Raw genomic sequence first — 18,291 nt, forward strand, 5'->3', positions numbered from 1 at the left:
TTTATACCCTTTAACTCTAAAGAAGATTATAGTCCAGAGAAGATGATTTTGAATCTATATTGAATAATACAATGGTAGTTGAGACATAAGAGGTACATTCTTTCTTAGCAATTTTTATTGTCCGGAAACAATAAAATTTTACCTACCATCTCTCCCATGAAGAAATACAAAACAAAGTAAGTTTCACATTACTTGAAAAATGAAATAATTAAATTGCAAATATAAAGAACCCTCTTTTAGATCCGAAAACAACAATAAATAAGGGTTAATTCTCCAAAACTTATATCTTTTTCGTACTCTCCCAACTATTTTTTCGATACCCAAACTTTACAAATTAGCTTGGTTTTTCTTTTCCTTCTAAGCTTATCTATTTGTACTAGTTCTCTTGGTCACTTTTTTGTAGTACTGTTTTTCTCTTCCCGTTTAATTTGTCCACCTAGTTTTTCTTTTTATATTGCAAAACAATCGATTGCACCAAAAAGAAGGCGAGGGAATGATATACTTATTAGAGAAAAAATTGTTAAAATGTATACAAACAAAATCACTAAAAAAAATCGAGTGATAATCATTCTCGTAGGAGATTGATGATCTGATAACTGTGAATATAATAGTTAAATCATCTCTACTTGTTGCTAAATATTGATTTTAATTTGGAAGACAACAATATTAACACAAGTAAATGGTTAGAAAAGTACTTACACTTAAGAGATGAAAACAAAATTGACACATCTATAAGATGAGAGGAGAAATTGTCATCCCATAAAAGTGAATTTGGATCAGCTTGTACACGTCAGCAAACTGACTTTTATTTCATAACTATACAATAATGAGGTGGCAGCCGTACAGATGCCGATCTAAGATGAAGCTCTACTTGCGTCCCTTCAAAGGTTTGATTACTACACCGGGCACATTTTTTTTATTTTGTTGAAAGGTACTACACCGGGCACATTGTAAATGAATGGAAGGGCAAGGATGAATGGACATTAAAGGTCTTTAAATTCATGATACATCTACATATTACATATTAGGGTTATTTTCCTAATGGTAGGGGTGGCAATTTGGTCCGAACCGGTGGATTTTTTCCCGAATCCGCCCCTAATGGAACGGGTTTTACCGTCCCGTTTATTAAATGGGACGGTAATGGTATGAAGATAAAACCATTTACCGGGTTCGGGGTGGGTTTGGGATTAGGTAGTAAAACCCGCCCCGCCCCGTCCCGATTAAATATGTTATGTTATTATATATACAATAGGTTTCTAAAACTTTTTATGTTATATCATCAATTTTACTATTTTATATTTTATATTATGCAATAAGTTGTAGTGTTTATAGTTGATAAAACCAAAATGTTAAAAGTTTTGTTTATAATATTTATATTATTTTGATTAATCTAACTTATTTGAAATAAAAATATAAAATTTATGTTTAAATCCGACCCGCCCCGCACCGTTTCATGTTAAACGGGGCGGGGCGGGTTGGTAATGGTTAAGTAATTTCCTAGTTGGAACGGGTATGGTAATTAAATACCCACCCCGATTAACTATTGGGGCGGGAATGGTAAAACCCGTTTATTAACGGGGCGGACTTGGGAAAGAGGTAACCCGTCCCAAACCCGCCCCGTTGACATCCCTACCTAATGGCCCCAACTTTATGACCAGCTTCCCGTCTGGCTCCCTACTTTACGAGAAATACCTATATGACCCCCTTCCGTTATAACACCGTCATTCTCTCTCCTCCATCATGTTTTCTCTCTCTGTCAACTCACGCCACATCATATGTTACGCCACCTGATCACCTTCTCCGGCAGAGGTCGCAGGTCGGCCAAATTCCGGCAGAGGTCGCAGGTCGGCCGATGACCTCTGCCGGAGAAGGTGATGAGGTGGCGTAACAGATGATGTGGCGTGAGTTGGCAAAGAGAGAAAACATGATGGAGGAGAGATAATGACGGTGTTATAACGAAAGGAGGCCATATGGGTATTTCTCGTAAAGTAGGGGGGCAGGGGGGAAGCTGGTCGCAAAGTTGGAGGCCATTAGAGAAATAACCCTATATATTAATAATAAACTCATGTCATATAATGAATGTAATGAGTTTTGAGATTCATATCATAATAACAGAATAAAATGATGGACTATAGGAAGTTGAGAGTTCTACCAATACATAAAAAGAATAAAATTACAATAAAAAAAAGGAGCAACTAGTTTATATACGCAAAAGTAGATAATCCACTTCAACTTGCAAGATCAATAAATATACCATTTTTATTAAGAGTTAATTCCTAAATGGCCCCCTACTTTGTGACCAGCTTCCTTTATGGCCCCCAAATTTCTGTAAATTCAAATATGGCCCCCTATTTTCATAGAAATGTCATAACTACCCTTCCCATTAATATATTTTCAAAATAAAATTAAAAACAAAAACCTAAATTCCACCTCACTTCCCTCTCCACCACTCATCTCTCTCCACGTCACCTCTCTCCACGTCACCTCTCTCCACGTCACCTCTCTCTCTCTCCAAGTCAGCACTCTCATGAAGGTCGCCGGCCGGAAAATTTTCCGGCCGGCGACCTTCAAACTTAAAAAAAAAAAAAAAAAAATTTTTTTCACTCACCTCTCTCTCCAATCAGCACTCTCATGAAGGTCGCCGGCCAGAAAATTTTCCGGCCGGCGACCTTCATACTTAAAATTTTTTTTTTTTTTTTTTCACTCATCTCTCTCTCTCTAAAAATTCCGGCGAAGGGGGTTTCCCTTCGCCGGAATCTGGTCTGTTGAAGAACAGACCGATTTGGTCTGTTCTTCAACAGACCTGGTCTGTTCTGTTGAAGAACAGAACGTCTGTTCTTCAACAGAACAGACCAACCAGAAGAATTGAGAGATTCGCTAACACCTACTTCCTTCCTCACCCCCCATGCATTTGGAACGACCTGATTGTTACTATTGCCAACAGGAATTTGGTTATGAGCACCAACATGAACTGGTTCAGTATACCTCGACGCGAATGAATCAGTGATGGCACTAGTGTTGGATTGAGAATTGGGGCTGTAAATTGGTCGCCCAGAATATTTGGTAGTAGTTACAATATCGGGCTTCTGATCGACTCGGCTCATTGGAGCACGAAGTACTTCATCACTGATGGTTTTTCTAGGATGAGATATACCATCTAATGGCTTACGTTCATCTTCATCGAAGTTCCGACCAATATGTGCAGGAGTTGACAAAAACGGAATTTTCTCATCAAAGTTACGGTTTGTACCAGAAGATCCTGGGCGTAAACGATGATCAGATCGACCACCATTTGGATTTCCCCATACAGAAGGTCGATCAAAACCAGAACGATCTGATGGTCTTACCACGCTGAAAATCAACACCGATTAATTAATGAAATGAGTCAATCCAAATAATTAATTAATCCAACACATTAAAATAGATGGAAAATAATCAACAAAATCACAGATCTAGGGCATCATCAATAATACTAAGTTATAATCTTAAAAACTACAGATGAAGATGATTGAAATGTGAAGTTAAAGTTGAGATTATGATGAAAATTAAATCAAGAAACAAGAATTGAAATGATGAATGAATACTAACACGCCGGGAGCGGAAGGGAGAGAAAGATCAGAAGGAATGGAACCACCATGAAAATCTTTTAAGGTCATAGTAGAACCGCTAAAAGGCTTCTTCTTTGACATTTTCTCAGTTACTTGCTCGCAATCCCTCTCTCTCTCTTTCTCTCTCTAAAATCTCTCGCCTACTTCTTGCTTTCTTTCTCTCTCTAAAATCTCTCTATCTATCTTAAGATATTCTTCTGTACCGGGACCGGAAAGATATTCTTCTGTTCTTCAATAGAACAGACCGAACTGGTCTGTTGAAGAACAGGCCGATCTGGTCTGTTCTTCAACAGACCAGAGATTCCGGCGAAGGGAAACCCCCTTCGCCGGAATTTTTAGAGAGAGAGAGATGAGTGAAAAATTTTTTTTTTTTTTTTTTTTCTTTTAAGTATGAAGGTCGCCTGCCGGAAAGTTTTCCGGCCGGCGACCTTCATGAGAGTGCTGATTGGAGAGAGAGAAAGAGGTGAGTGAAAAAAAATTTTTTTTTTTTTTTTTTTTTAAGTTTGAAGGTCGCCGGCCGGAAAATTTTCCGGCCGGCGACCTTCATGAGAGTGCTGACTTGGAGAGAGAGAGAGGTGAGTTGGAGAGAGGTGACGTGGAGAGAGATGAGTGGTGGAGAGGGAAGTGAGGTGGAATTTAGGTTTTTGTTTTTAATTTTATTTTGAAAATATATTAATGGGAAGAGTAGTTATGACATTTTCATGAAAATAGGGGGCCATATTTGAATTTACAGAAATTTGGGGACCATAAAGGAAGCTGGTCACAAAGTAGGGGGCCATATAAGAATTAACTCTTTTATTAAATTAGTAAACATAGAAGTTGATCCGTAAGTCTCATCCGTTACAATATTATACTTCCAAAATGTAAAATGACTAGTATCGACTATCAAATGCTTTCCTACAATAGTTCAACAAAAAAATGCTTTCCTACAAAATAAAAATTAAAAATATGTATAATTTTAGTTGGGTTATTTTTCAAATGGCTCCTAACTTTGTGACCAGCTTCCTGTCTGGCCCCCTAGATTAGCAAAAATACCCATATGATCCCCTTTTTTCGTTATCTTTAACTTTCCGTTACTCTCTCTCCTCCATCTCATTTTCTCTCTCTGCCACATCATTTGACCACGCCACATCATCATCTTCTCCGGCAGGGGTCGCCGGCCGGCAAAATTTCAGGCCGGTGGCCTTTTTTTTTTAATTCTCTCTCTCTAAAAAATAATTTTTTTTTAAACTCTCTCTCTCTACAGATCTAGAGAGAGAGAGAGCAGACCCATTAAGTCTGTTCACAGACCTCCAATGAATCTCTCCAAGTAGAATTCATAACCAATAGTCTAGCAAGATAAAGTTCTTTATTTATTCATTAGTACTACAATATTTTTTCTCGACAAAAAGAAAGGAAATGAAAAAGAAATCCAATTGAGCATATAATAATTATATCTGGTCATGCCTAATCAAGCTAATAAACAAAACATCCCTTGGAATCAAAATTAATTAAATCATGATCTGACTCAATTGATAAGATTCTCAAAGCATAATCAGTACTGGTTATCACTAATTAAAAGAAGAACGAAAAATAAGTGCTAACTAATTATCAAGTAATTCATCAATTCATATAAAGTAACACTAGGACTTGTACGGACCGTAAGTTGATGTAATGGTTTTTTCTGTAAACTTTGACAACATCTTTCGTGAACAATATAGATTTGTCGACACACAATAAAACTCAAACTAGATTTTCGTCCAATGTGTTGGTTCATACTCCTCATTTATGCAGTTCATTTTAAATATTGTCAAAGTTGTGGTAAATTTTGTGGGGAAGGTAGCATTTCCCATATAGAGAAATAGTCTGACTTTTCTTAACCAGAAATGAATTTAAAGACAACCATGGCAGCTTCATGCAGGTTTTGTTGGTTCTTGTAATTAATTGTATGGGTTTTCAATTTCTAGCTAGGGTTGCCTTACCAGGTGTTGTTTGGATTCTGGAAATTTTGATTTCTTATACATAAATGATAAGAGAATATTAATCCCCCCTTGAATGCATTAAATAATCTATTTTCAGATAAGAAGTTGGTGGAGAAAAAACTTCCTTAGACTCCAAATAATGAAAAAGAAAAGAGTGTGAGAGTTGAGACCAAACCCTTTGAGTGAGGTGCTTTTTTATGTGAAGTGTTTAGTGCTTTCTTCATTTTCCTCTCTTTTAATATTTTCTAAGTTTGAGATAGAATACATACTTTTTTTTTTTTTTTGTTGAGAGTACATACTTATAATAGTTATTAAAGAATCACTTTAGGGACAAGTAAAAAATTACAGAAGAGTTCTTTTGGTTGAAAGAATTACAACAATTACACTATATTCTATTTTTGCGGCTCTTATTATTTGCAGAGATTTAAATTTAGAAACATAATAAGTAAAATATATTTTCAACATGAAGTTTTGACAATACAAAGTCCTTTTGACAATACAAAGTCCTTTTGACAATACAAAGTCCTGATCACTCAACCTTCTTCTAATTAGAATCTCATCGTAAAAACAAAAGATTAATATGATTTCAAACTCGAAATGTGACTAAACTAGTGTGGTGATATTGGAAAGTTAATGTGAATTACATTTTTTTTTTTTTTTTAATGGAAGAAAAGACACATGTTATGGTACAATCTAATTAGAGGGTTGTAATAGAGTGTAAGAACAAGTTACAAACATAGTGGTAAGAGGAGTGTAAGAATAAACAAGAAATAGGGCAAATCGTTGAAATTATCATGAATAGATAGATAGACTAGGTGATATATTTGTAATTCCCTTAGTTGCCAACTTGTCATCCAAATCCACACGTTGGATTTTGGTGGCCAATGTCAACGGTTCACAATACCAATAGAGTATTCATTTTTGGGTTTGACTTTCTCTCTCCACTTTCCCTATTTTCTCTCTCCACTCTCCATATTTTTCTCTCAATTGCTATTTTTCTTCCAAATATAAAAGCAACCTTAACTTCATCTTTTTTTTCTTGAGACCCAAGAAAACAAAAAACTCACTAGAGAGGGAGGAGGAGAGAGAAATAAAACAAACAACCACACCAACAAGAAGATCGAGAAAATATGAAGCTGGTTTGGTGCCCTGAAACTGCTTCAAAATCTTTCATTGATACTGTTAGAACTGTAAGTGATTATCTTCAATCTTTAAAACCCACGTTTTCTCTCTCTCTCTCTCTATGTTATCTTCAAAACCCTTAACGTTTTTAATCTTCAAAACCCAACCACCAATTCTTTCTTCTCCATCTCTCTAGGTCTCTATAAGAACTTGTTCTTTTCTCTGTTTAAAGAATAACCTTTAAACAACCCTTTCTAGTTTCTCTCTTCTAGATCTAAATTTTTCTAATTTCAAATACCCTTTTCTTGTAATTTGTTATTAATCTTGAATTTTCAAATTTGCATGCAGTGTGAGTTATTTGAAGAATCAAGTGTTGCAGAACTAGTATCAGCCATGGCAGGAGGATGGAAACCACAAGTAATAGTAGAAACATGGTGTAACGGAGGTGTAATTTCAACAAGTATTGGTTTATATTTAGCTAGTCGTCATATATCGGCAAGACATATTTGTATTGTACCAGATGAAGGATCAAGATTGGAATATGCTGAATCCATGCAAAGGGCAGGCATTAATTCACCTGAAATTCTTGTAGGAGAAGCTCAACAAGTCATTAATGGAGTCATAGGTGTAGATTTCCTCGTCGTTGATTGCCGGCGAAAAGACTTCCCTAAGATACTTAGATCTGCTAACTTAAGTCATAGGGGTGCTGTTTTAGTTTGCAAGAATGTAAGCAAAAGAAGTAGTTCTTTAGGGTTTAAGTGGAGAAGTGCTTTTAATCATGGGGTTAGAGTAGTGAGAACTGTGTATCTTCCAGTGGGGAAAGGACTTGAGATTGCACATATAGGAGGAACCACAATCACCAGTGGTGGTGGTGGAGGTTTGAATTCGACGAAGAAAACGAGCCGGTGGATAAGACATGTTGATGAAATATCAGGAGAAGAATTTGTTTTTAGAAGATGAATGGGATAGAGGAGGATGAAAGAAGGGTTTTGTGATTTTGGTTCTATTTTGTTTAGTATATTGTATATAAAGGAAGAAAGAAATAATTGTTATCAAATTCTGTATGGAATGTTTGTTTTCTCCAAGATTTCATCCTCTTACTGTTTGGTTGAAAAATGATTGGGATTACTTGTTGATGAATGAGTTAATTATGTTTTGAGAATGGATTAAGATGTTCAATTTACTTGGTTTTGAGTTTGATCATGAGTAAGGATTATATCAGGCTTAAGCAGTTCAGGCGAAGGTCAATGCTAACCACTTTGGCTGGGAACGGCTCACGGATCATCCATGGCCGATCCAACCAACTTAGGCCGCATCAACTCAGGATCCCCATGGTAACCAGTTGGGGTGAGAATGACTCGGGATCATCCCACAGCTCAGGTCAGGTTTGTCACTGAGCAGGTGGGGTTGGGAATGGCTCAGGATCATCTATGGCCGATCCCACTGACCTGAATGATTTGGGAGAACTGGCCGACCCTACCGACTATACGTGTTGGTAAATAATAAATTTTCTGTGTTAGTACATGAAGGTCAGGATCTTCTGAGTTGAATAATAATTTTAAGATATCAGAGAGTAATTCTATAAGAACAACAAGGTACTAGCAATTACATGAAAAAAGCAAACCAGTGATTTGTACAGACAATTATATTAAATATCAGACTTATCTTTAAAAAAATCACTTCCTGCTGTTTCTAAATCCAGGTTGCTTTAGTCGCGAAATTTCATCGTCTTCTTATGCTGTATCCATCTAATTTGATAGATCGCCCCACTAATTTCTCCACCCTCTACCTGAGAAAGGGCAAGAATGGAAGGAAAACCTCATAATAAATGAGACCGATATATGCCTATCACGAAAAAGAAAAACAACCATTAGGGGAAATTTGATTTTTACCGAATCATCAAAATATTAGCTGATTTTGATCCTCAATCCCAACTGTCTCGTGTTCTCCTAATGGCCTTCTTTTGTGAAAGGGCTTTCTTGTTTTGTAGCCTCTTGTGCTCTCCTATAGCAGCTCTGGTAAGAAGATCACATACCCATAATGTTTATTTCAGTTGGAATACACTTTCTCGACACTTGAGAAGTTCAGATGGTGTTCATCACTTCATTGTACAACATACGAGTAATAAGTGAACAGTAAGATCATATTTAGCAGTATATAGGAAATAGGCCGAAATACATCAGAGGCAAGAATGGAAAAGAACAGGTTCCAAGAAATTTAGCATACTTACAATTTTGCTATCTTTTTCTTTTGTTCTTCTGAAGGAGGTGGTGGAACATATGAAGCAGCATCTATGATTGCCTGATCAATTTTTATTATGCAAACTAAATATCGGCTTGGTTAAATTAGAAATTATGACCTAAACACTGGAGTTTATTCAATTAGGACATGTATGTATGGTACCTGGAGCTTCGCCAGAGCATCTTCAATATTGCCCCTGAAGAAGAAGGGAAGGATGAAACAGAATGCTTTGGAAACATAAAACCAAAAATGGATAGGAGAAATGAGTAGGGACAGAAGCTAACTTCTGTGTTCTAGTCTTTGTAGAAGAAATTACAATTTCTCCATCTTTATTGATCCGATTCTTCTCCTGTGAACAAGCATTTTAATGAATTATTATACAAGGCAATCATCCATGAACATTGAGAACTAAAGGGAATGAATTTCGAAGTATTCGCAAACGACCCTATGGTAGCTTAACTATAAATTCTATACCTATGTTTGCTAAGTTACTTAGAAGGGTAATTTCATAATCACTAAGTAAAGCCCAGAGAAGAACGGATAAAGAAAAAGATCATACAACATTCGCAGAATTAATATTCTGCTTTCTCCAAATCAAATTAAGCCTCAATCCACAAAAGTCGGCCCCTCCCGCAATTCTACACTCCGAAACAATGACACATACTTGTAGGAGAAAACCCAAATTCCTTATTATTTTCTCTGATTAAAATCCTTCATTCACTTGAAAAATTAGGAGGGTGACCCTACAGCTAGTTCATGTCTCTAAGATACATTAATGATTTCATGAAAGAAAGCCTGCAGTAGAAATGGAAATGATAGAGTGTTTATGTTTTTCTTATAGTTACCATTTGTATAATCCTCTCTCTGATCCTGTCGCTCATCCAATATGCTCTGTTAACATTGAACCGCATATCCACCTTAGTGTTCACTGTGACATGATTCTGACATAGGATTATAAAGCTACAGAAGGAATAAGTAGATAATAGAGAAGATACCCAACTAAAATCAAGGCAAGTATGCCGGTGCAGATGATCACATTTACAAACCTTTGTTGACATTTTGACCACCAGGTCCACCACTTCTTGCAAAACTAACAGTAACATGATCTGAAGAACCGAAAAGAGGAATTAGAATCATGCAGATAAGAAAAAAAGTTCAGAGAAATCGTGTAATTATAGAGTATGAAAAACTGTTAAGACACACAGCATTCAATTTATCAGCTACCAAGTACAGAATGTGACAGAATCATAGTACTAGCAGAAAATGTAACTCTGTAAAATCAGCTATTTTCTCACTGTCATATTGGTTTTGGCCGATGTACAACTTTAATCCAAGGACTCTGAAAAAATTATTACAGATGTCCTGATGAAACAACTATAAAACCAGCTAAAACGAGGCACCTGTCTCAATATTTCACAAATTTGAGATTGATGGAAGAACATATCCGACCAGGAATATTCTCCAAAAGGTAAGCAATAACATAATATCAAAAGGTTGCAAGGCTACTGTAGGTCATAATGAGTCACATACAAAGGCAACACACATTTGCACATGCATAATACTAGAATCCATTCAATTGACTTTGTACCCACGATTCCACGTATCATACTAAATGAGTGTGAGTTTCTTTCCTCGATTAAATTTTACTGTTTTACGTTAGTGATTCAGTTTCTCATGACGAATACCCAAATTTGTCCTGGAAGCATCAGTTTTGACCCATTTATCCTCGAGGTTTGTCCTTTCAAGTTGTCATTTACCTTTAAGATTCTTCCTCCACAATGTCACAAGTCCTAGAGACGAAAAGTCTTATCGAGTTCGTTTTTCATTTTTAATTTCATTGGGAATGGAACTTCTAGAGCACTAGACCCTGGTTGCTACTAATACCATGAACTATTTCATCAAAGAGGCTTAAACATCATTTGGGGCATCTTCAAATTTTGCGTACTTCTAAGTTCTAAGTTTACAATCTCCAATCTTAACCAACCACAAAGAACATAAGTAGTAAACAGCATAAACAATTGTGATTCAATAAAAATCTAAATGCGGTTTATTGAACAAAATTGGGTTTTTTTTTAATCATAATCAACACCACTTTATCCTAACCATAACTACCCAAGATCAATAACAAATTTAAACAATATAAGGAACACAAAAAGATAACAAATATGAAAACAAAAGTAAAATTGGGGATTTTCAAAATTGAAATACCTAAAGTGATTTTGGGAGGAGGTTCGTTCCCAGCAGAGAGTGCTCTCTCTTCAGCTTCTTGAAGAAGCTGGTGAACCTGTGACAGACGAGATGATACTTTCTTCTCGCCGGAATCTGATGCCATACATTGGATTCTTCCTACGCTAATACTACGCGTCGTAATCAAATGAAAAGTACTACTGAATTTCACAGACGTCGCCGGCAAAAATGGCAAAGGTTTAAAGAGCGGGGAGAAACGGATAATCCCTCTGGTAATCATATTGGTTGTGATTCTAATTGCTGCCATTGTTGTTTAGGAGGAAACCCTAAGAGAGAGAAAGTAAAATAAATGAAGGGATTTGGGGATTTTTAATTTCTCTGGTTTTTTGTCACCACAATCCACAAGGTTCACAAATCACAACCAAGACTTCCACTGTCGCGAAAGAAAAAAAAAAAAAAGGAGCTAATTACAAAACGACCCCAACTTTTAAGTAGCTCATCTATTTGGACCTCATTTTGTCAATTATTAACCCCCAAAGGTGACAAATCGACCCATTAGAATATTAGATGGAGTAATCAACAACTTTGTGTTTTATACTTGAGCAGACTCCCAAAAAAGGTCTGCTGAAGTATACAAAACAAGTTACAAAGCGAAGTCTGGGGATCGAAAGTTCAAAACGATAGCTTAGTCATCGTCTCATCGTTTGTGTCATATTTATATTTTTAATTGGTAGTTAGGCAATTAGATGCTTACAAACTTAATACGGGCATTCCCTAGTATAAGTTCACATGATTTTTCTTCGATCTTTGCATTTTTGGGAGTTTGTCGTTCTTTAGATTAATGCATGTCCCTTTTGTTTTCTTTAATTATATTAGTGGATGGTGGTGCCTTGTGACTAGTGGCCCAATGTTAATTGAATGCTAGTTCAAAAGACCACAGCTACTATAACAGAAAAATGAACCTTATAATATTTTTTGTTAGAACGATTGAAACAAACGTTCTAATATTTTTTTTGTCAGAACGTAAAAGAGAAATAATGTCCACTGTAAGTGTATCAACTAGTTCTTTTTAAACTAAGCACCACACGTAAAGTGCCAACCTAGTTGGTCTGTCATGTATTGTGTTTAGAAGTTATCACCTCACTTATTTTCGAAAAAGAAAAATAGCTAATATTTGCATGTAAAATAGAAAACAAATCCTGATTTCATACATAATACTAATAAAAAAGATACAGAAAAACTCATCCCTATAAATAATCTAGAGAGAGCTAATTGGGTAATACATATAAATAGTTATTTACAGTATGAGACTATTTTGCATGCATTTACCCTTACAACTTCATTATATGTACACAATACATGACTTAAAACTTTGTTACCTAACTAAGCTTAAAAATTGAGGAACAATTTATTGAGGAAAATTTAAGCTTTTATATCTAATAATTTTCAAGCTTCAATCTGTAATTTGTTTTGTGGGTTTGATCTTAAAACCCTAAAAACATGTTCTTCACCTGTGCATTTGTCTACCCTAACAACCCAATGACTTCTCTTGGCAGCCAGTAAATTATCTTCTACTTTTCTATTACTTGCAGGTATCCTACTTACTAGTAAACCTTCTCCTATAGGTAAAAATTGGGTCTTGAAACCATTTTTCCAACAAGATCCCTTGCCCAATGCATTATAACCCACCGAAATCGTCCGAGATGTCTTAGTCTCTTCTTGAACGGCTCGAAAAACACCTTCATGGTCATCCAAATTACAATCTATTAGCACAAAATCAGCTCCTTTAAGGCAACTCAATAGCTTTCGAGCATCTCCTACTACAAAATCGATAAATTTGGCGTTGGGCCCTAGGACATTTTGTGAAGATTCGAGTTCTTCGTGCCCACGAAGTATACAAACAACGCGACCACCGGTTTGGTGAGCCGCGGCTACCAGAGCTAGTGTTGTCGCTCCTGCGCTGCCTGAGCAAGCTTCAACCATGTACTGTGCACTATTACCAGCAGCAAGGGCCGATATAAACTCGGCCACAGCTGGTTCCTTAGCTCTTTGTCCCTGGAATATAAACCGAACAACCCACATTAATTAGTACTTGTAAGGTCATATAGGAAGATAATTGACATGAAAATATGAAAAATGCTTGGGAAGAAGAAAAATTAAGCCGTAGGCAAAAATCTTATGTGGCTTAATGTGATTTGTATTTCTGATGATTCTGGTCCACTAACCCACGAATCACGGGAAGCCAAATATGATTTTTGACTCTGCCTAGTTTTTCTTGTTCCTTAGCATTATTAGAAAAATATAGGTATGGTTTATAGGTTACTTACCATTTTTAGGGTTTTGAGGTAAGCTTTTGTGGCATTCTCAGCAGACCAACAAGCCATATCTTTCTATTCTTCTTTGTGCTTTTTGTGATGAAGGGAATGAGATAAATGATCTCTTTCTAGCTCTTAATCTCATCTATTTAAAGAAAGAAGAAATTGTTACAATTTGTATTCTCCAAGAAGATTATTTAGTAAGTATCTGAGGAAGGTTGAAACTACATGATACTTTCTCACTCCAACTGGCAAAACAAAGCTTTAAAATGGAGTACTAATTAGGGTTTCAAACCTTTGATTGAGAAAGAAAAGAATATATGGGAATACCAACCTGTATCTCATGTGACCCACATGCATGGGTGGTGCATGTAAATTAAATTAAAAATTATAATGCTAAATAAATGGATACAAAATTAGAGATTTGAAAATAGAAAATAAGACAAAAAGTCTTTTTTTTTCGATCTGGCTAACAACCCAATCCTACAAAATCAATTGTTCGAACGTGTGATCATATAAATATAGTCATTTGAATATTGTGTTTTTATGTAACTAGATTTGACAATTCAAATAAATATATCGAGATTCAAGAACAAAAAGAATAAGATAAAATAAGTACGATTGTTAATGATCAAAGTAAACAACAAAGAAATAATTAATATGACCAAATTAGATGCGAAAATGAGCGATTAGCTAGGTTATTGACTGCAACTTGATCTCATTGTCATTAGCTAGGAAATCAATATACTTGTACCAAAGTGAGCTTCCTGGAACCCAACTTAATTGTCAAAATCAAATTTAAAATTTGTTTGTGTGCTTAATATAATAATAGTTTAAGTGAATCTAAGATAATATATTCATGAATTGAGCTGTGATGTCCTTGAAGGGACAAAATGCATGCATGTATGTGCATGAAAATATAATTAAACTTATGGTACAATTTGTCCTCGACAAATCAAACTGGTACCACGTTCACTTGTACATGTTTACAACAATAGTACAACATGACAGCACCTTATCTTCAGGCGACAAACCGAGAAACTTTGCATATACGTATAATTAATCATTATACACAAGTTAGGTATAGTTACAACTTATATATTGGTTGCAAGGACAAGGTACACAGGGATCTAAATCAGATCAAGTGATTGATATCGGATACTCACTCAAATAAAAAGAAATAAAAATAGTAAACTGGTCGACTCCTTCATTTGTCTGTCTTTATCCCTTATCTACATTCACACATATATATATAGGGGCTGGGAACCACGTCGCTATAATCTCATGCATGGACTCATAAAAAGCTGTGTCAGAAATTGAAACACTGGCTGGGAAATGTACTTAGTATGCAGTTATACATAGACAGACACATTACAGACACAGATGAAACCAGGCCAATGCAAATGATCAAACCTCTGTATCTACGAAAACAAGGCAAACCCCTACCATTTTCGCCCGAGGGGATTGAACAAATATAAAATGACGGGCACTAATGCATACAAGGAGAGAGATAGGGAGGGGGCCGTTAGGGATAGCCTTGGAGCAAAATCTGGCCTGGGCGGTGGGACTTTCTCGAGGTCTTTGCAACCCAGAGAGCGAGAGAGGACAAGTATTTCTAGGTTTTGAAATTCTAGTAGACTGATACTTTAACAAGTTGTATGCTTCTTACAATAACCACTCGAAAACCAAGATTTTTAATGACACTGATTCTTTAATAGGTTCAATGCTTCTTACAACAATACTTCTTACTATCTACTAATATAAAATCATAAGTCTATTAAAAAGTAACAACTCTCCTCCTTCCATATAACATAGAAACCATCTCTGCTAACTCATCTTCTTGAGGAGGAATTAATTTACCCCATTTTCGTGTGGTTCAGTTATTGTTATCCTTCGGATATTCCCCCTTGGCCGCTGCACATGTGTCTGCTGCTCTCTTGAAGGAAGAAGGGCCCCAACTCTATCGGCACCTGCTGATTTCCCGTGCTCCCTATCCCTGCTAGATCCTACATAATCGCAAAACAACATACATTAGGACTTACATCAAACACAACCTTAAAGGAAGTCCATTTTTCCCTCAATAATGTGGTACTGTGTCATGCTCAAAATTTGCAGACATTATTTAGGACCAGGCTAACTACACAAAACTTTACCAGGATTGCCACGCACACGGGACCCTTCTTCCCAGCCAGGTAAGTGCTGTCTAGCACTTCCCTTCCACGCTTCTTCAAACACGGGAAGTTCATCTGATAAATCGGAGCAAAGTTTGTTAGCAGTGAATTAAAAACCATAAAAGAAATTGTTTATCAGGATTTACCAACAACATACCTTCATTCAGATTATGTAAAGTTTGAACTGTGTCCACCTTACCATCTGGGTTGAGCTTTCTTGTAACAGAATGCCCCTACATGAGCAACACAATAAACCCTCTTTCTTAAGCACATAAGAAACAATCAGTAAACACGATTTTTACATAGAGGAGCTCCTTAATTTCCAGGAGACTGCCACGTCTACCAGTAGTTTGGAGCATACAATCACTAAAACATATATATAAATATATATTTGTCTATATAAGATAGACACCAATTCCTAGTTTATTCGGAGCGAAAGACTACCCCAAAGGATGTTACACATCATTATATAAACTATGGCTACAGCCTATACATACTTATTGTACTAAATAAGTCAGACAACCAAAATAAACAGATACAAAATACATTATTGTATGATAAAATTATCTGAAACACCAGACTCCAATTGCTCACTCTAAAAGCAAATAGACATACTGCACCATGTACATATCTATACATACAAAGCAAGTAGTCTGAGTTTTGGTTTGAATTCTACAACAATAGTTCCAAACTAGGCAGAACTCATACTCTTATTACTGTCACATGGTTAAAGCTTCTCTGGTATATGACAATAGCACATTCATCTCTTCCTGCTGTGTACTAGTTACTTATGAAATATGGACACGCCCAAGTACTTTGATAATCTTAAATAAGTCTTGCTTTTAATTACTATGATGATTTATATTAATATAGTCTTGCTTTTAATTACTAAACTACGAGCACATACATTTAACAACATAAAAAGTACAAAATGTGATTCCAAACAAAAAAGAACAAATACCTTCTCGCGAATTCCTCTAGAAAGCCTATGGGTTGCTTTGCCACTAGTTGTATCAGCTTCTTTGCTCTCTTCCACCACCACCTAGTTACACAGCACACACATCAGACCCCCTTGTCAAAATGAATCAAATTACAAACTCAATACTCTAATCTCCCTTGTTAAGAACAGGAATGGCGAATCACAAGAGCTTAAATGCCCAAAATTACTTACTCCATCACTGCCCATCTTTCTAGAGGTCGAGGACGAATAATATGCACCATTAACACCACCATAAGTAACGGTAGAGCTCTGAAAGGAGAAAGTTTTCGTCTGAGGTTGTGTTCCACTAGCCCTGTTATACTCATTCCTGTACTGTGAAGTATCGCTCTTCCTCTCTACAACATAAACAACAATTGTCATTCCTCAAATAACTAAAACAAAGGTGCTGTTTTTTTTTTTTTCCTTTCATTATCTGAAAAACTGTCTTATTAGACTCATCTGAATCTGAATTGTATGACTCAAATCGACCCAAAATCATCCCAAATAGGCCACCCGGACAACCAAGATGTCAAGCAAACATTCACACAAGTCAATTGCGACCTCAATTCAGATTTCAGATCTGACATAGAAAACAACTTACACTTCCAAAGCAGAGAATATATCTGAAATCTATAATATACGCAAGAAAGACTTTTACCTTCAGCAACATCATCTGGGTCTTCCACATATGGTCCTTTGCTTGCCCTAGAATGTTTGCCTTGATTACTTTGCCTCTCCCCCGCTTCCTTTTCCTCTCCTTCATCTTCTTCATCAGAGTTTATTTCTTCAATTACTGGTCCTCTAGATCTATTCTCCTGTGGAGGTTGATTCTGAATAAATCCAGAAGCTCGTCTATCTTCAAATAGACTGGGAGTTTGATCGAACATACTCGGACCAAACACGCTTGATCCGAACATGCTCGAACCAGGAATTCTTCCGAACGAGCTTCCAAATGGACGTGAAAAGAAAGGATCGTCAAATGGATCCCTTCCACCAAAGAAGTTGGAGATTAAACTCTGATGATTTCCGAACCCTCCAAAACCCTCAAAACCACCAAATGGATCACTTGATCCGAAAAAATCATCTCTATTTCCTCTACCTCTCTCCATTCTCTAACTTCTAAACCCTAAAATTCAATTAGCAATAACAAAATCAGTATCCTACTTTAAAATGATAAAACTTCTGATCACAAAAATGAATATCTAAAATAATCGACGAATCATCCAGACAAATAAAACTATAATATGTGCAAACTTGAGTTATCTAAATTCATAAACAAATAAATATAGAGATAAAAGAAACGCAATAAGAGATAGGTAGATAGATGGATAATTTAAACAATCAGAGAATAAATGGTAAAGGAAGAAGTGATATACCTTGAAGATCGTCCAATTGCGGTGTATGAGAAACCCTAGAATTTTCAGTTGGAAAATAATTCTCTTGGCTGAAAGGAGGGAAAGCAAATGAAATCGCGCTAAACTCAGAGCAAAGAATTTGAAACGATTGAGGGAGAAAAATAACAAAAGAAGGTTCTAGTGATGACACGAAGAGTCGAGCATCCCTGTTATACATACACGTGTCAACACTTCCAACGGTTCTGAAAATTTCACAATTTTGAGTAAGTTGGGTATTTTTAACTAGAATGAGTCCACGCTCTTTGGCAGAGTGGTTACACAAACAGATGAGGTCGTGAGATCGAGTCTCGCT

The 18,291-nt window shown here is 36.2% G+C and overlaps 5 protein-coding genes across 5 annotated transcripts; 1 reads left to right on the plus strand and 4 right to left on the minus strand.

Annotated features, from left to right (window-relative positions):
- Window positions 1-2,098: 2,098 nt before the first annotated feature.
- On the minus strand, window positions 2,099-3,818 carry LOC147535077 (uncharacterized). The gene is made up of 3 exons (XM_086650166.1): window positions 3,589-3,818; window positions 2,804-3,351; window positions 2,099-2,148 (listed from the first exon to the last, which is right to left on the minus strand). Exons 1-3 carry the CDS (start codon window positions 3,687-3,689, stop codon window positions 2,099-2,101), a joined length of 699 nt encoding a protein of 232 aa, XP_086506292.1. The 5' UTR covers window positions 3,690-3,818.
- Window positions 3,819-6,464: 2,646 nt separating this feature from the next.
- Window positions 6,465-7,874, plus strand: LOC147535078 (ankyrin repeat/KH domain protein (DUF1442)). The gene is made up of 2 exons (XM_086647005.1): window positions 6,465-6,759; window positions 7,040-7,874. The coding sequence occupies exons 1-2, from the start codon at window positions 6,700-6,702 to the stop codon at window positions 7,649-7,651; spliced, it is 672 nt and encodes a 223-aa protein (XP_086503131.1). The 5' UTR covers window positions 6,465-6,699; the 3' UTR covers window positions 7,652-7,874.
- A 358-nt stretch (window positions 7,875-8,232) lies between these two features.
- Window positions 8,233-11,559, minus strand: LOC147535079 (Class I peptide chain release factor). Its single transcript, XM_086647007.1, has 8 exons — window positions 11,141-11,559; window positions 9,979-10,038; window positions 9,778-9,860; window positions 9,217-9,281; window positions 9,095-9,128; window positions 8,922-8,992; window positions 8,584-8,706; window positions 8,233-8,480 (listed from the first exon to the last, which is right to left on the minus strand). The coding sequence occupies exons 1-7, from the start codon at window positions 11,424-11,426 to the stop codon at window positions 8,616-8,618; spliced, it is 690 nt and encodes a 229-aa protein (XP_086503133.1). The 5' UTR covers window positions 11,427-11,559; the 3' UTR covers window positions 8,233-8,480; window positions 8,584-8,615.
- Window positions 11,560-12,307: 748 nt separating this feature from the next.
- On the minus strand, window positions 12,308-13,685 carry LOC147535080 (DUF1442 family protein (DUF1442)). Its single transcript, XM_086647006.1, has 2 exons — window positions 13,447-13,685; window positions 12,308-13,174 (listed from the first exon to the last, which is right to left on the minus strand). Exons 1-2 carry the CDS (start codon window positions 13,501-13,503, stop codon window positions 12,566-12,568), a joined length of 666 nt encoding a protein of 221 aa, XP_086503132.1. The 5' UTR covers window positions 13,504-13,685; the 3' UTR covers window positions 12,308-12,565.
- Window positions 13,686-15,046: 1,361 nt separating this feature from the next.
- LOC147535081 (glycine-rich protein) lies at window positions 15,047-18,215 on the minus strand. Its single transcript, XM_086647004.1, has 7 exons — window positions 17,961-18,215; window positions 17,243-17,710; window positions 16,777-16,940; window positions 16,567-16,647; window positions 15,763-15,838; window positions 15,588-15,680; window positions 15,047-15,440 (listed from the first exon to the last, which is right to left on the minus strand). The coding sequence occupies exons 2-7, from the start codon at window positions 17,691-17,693 to the stop codon at window positions 15,286-15,288; spliced, it is 1,020 nt and encodes a 339-aa protein (XP_086503130.1). The 5' UTR covers window positions 17,694-17,710; window positions 17,961-18,215; the 3' UTR covers window positions 15,047-15,285.
- Window positions 18,216-18,291: the final 76 nt, after the last annotated feature.

The sequence above is a fragment of the Eschscholzia californica genome, unplaced genomic scaffold (assembly GCF_041429995.1).
Source record: "Eschscholzia californica isolate CP2 unplaced genomic scaffold, dmEscCali1.0.p SCAF_6, whole genome shotgun sequence".
Taxonomy (NCBI): Eukaryota; Viridiplantae; Streptophyta; class Magnoliopsida; order Ranunculales; family Papaveraceae; genus Eschscholzia; species Eschscholzia californica.

Coding starts and splice junctions, on each gene's coding strand:
- LOC147535077 (XM_086650166.1), bottom strand. CDS start 3,689: ATGTCAAAGAAGAAGCCTTTTAGCGGTTCTACTATGACCTTAAAAGAT. Junction 3,352..3,588: donor CTCCCTTCCGCTCCCGGCGT/GTTAGTATTCAT, acceptor GTTGATTTTCAG/CGTGGTAAGACCATCAGATC. Junction 2,149..2,803: donor TCTTCAACAGAACAGACCAG/GTCTGTTGAAGA, acceptor ATGTATTGGTAG/AACTCTCAACTTCCTATAGT.
- LOC147535078 (XM_086647005.1), top strand. CDS start 6,700: ATGAAGCTGGTTTGGTGCCCTGAAACTGCTTCAAAATCTTTCATTGAT. Junction 6,760..7,039: donor TCATTGATACTGTTAGAACT/GTAAGTGATTAT, acceptor ATTTGCATGCAG/TGTGAGTTATTTGAAGAATC.
- LOC147535079 (XM_086647007.1), bottom strand. CDS start 11,426: ATGGCAGCAATTAGAATCACAACCAATATGATTACCAGAGGGATTATC. Junction 9,129..9,216: donor ACAAAGACTAGAACACAGAA/GTTAGCTTCTGT, acceptor CTTCTTCTTCAG/GGGCAATATTGAAGATGCTC. Junction 8,993..9,094: donor ATGCTCTGGCGAAGCTCCAG/GTACCATACATA, acceptor AAAATTGATCAG/GCAATCATAGATGCTGCTTC.
- LOC147535080 (XM_086647006.1), bottom strand. CDS start 13,503: ATGGCTTGTTGGTCTGCTGAGAATGCCACAAAAGCTTACCTCAAAACC. Junction 13,175..13,446: donor ACCTCAAAACCCTAAAAATG/GTAAGTAACCTA, acceptor TTTATATTCCAG/GGACAAAGAGCTAAGGAACC.
- LOC147535081 (XM_086647004.1), bottom strand. CDS start 17,693: ATGGAGAGAGGTAGAGGAAATAGAGATGATTTTTTCGGATCAAGTGAT. Junction 16,941..17,242: donor CCCAGATGATGTTGCTGAAG/GTAAAAGTCTTT, acceptor TTTATGTTGTAG/AGAGGAAGAGCGATACTTCA. Junction 15,839..16,566: donor CTAGAGGAATTCGCGAGAAG/GTATTTGTTCTT, acceptor TTGCTCATGTAG/GGGCATTCTGTTACAAGAAA.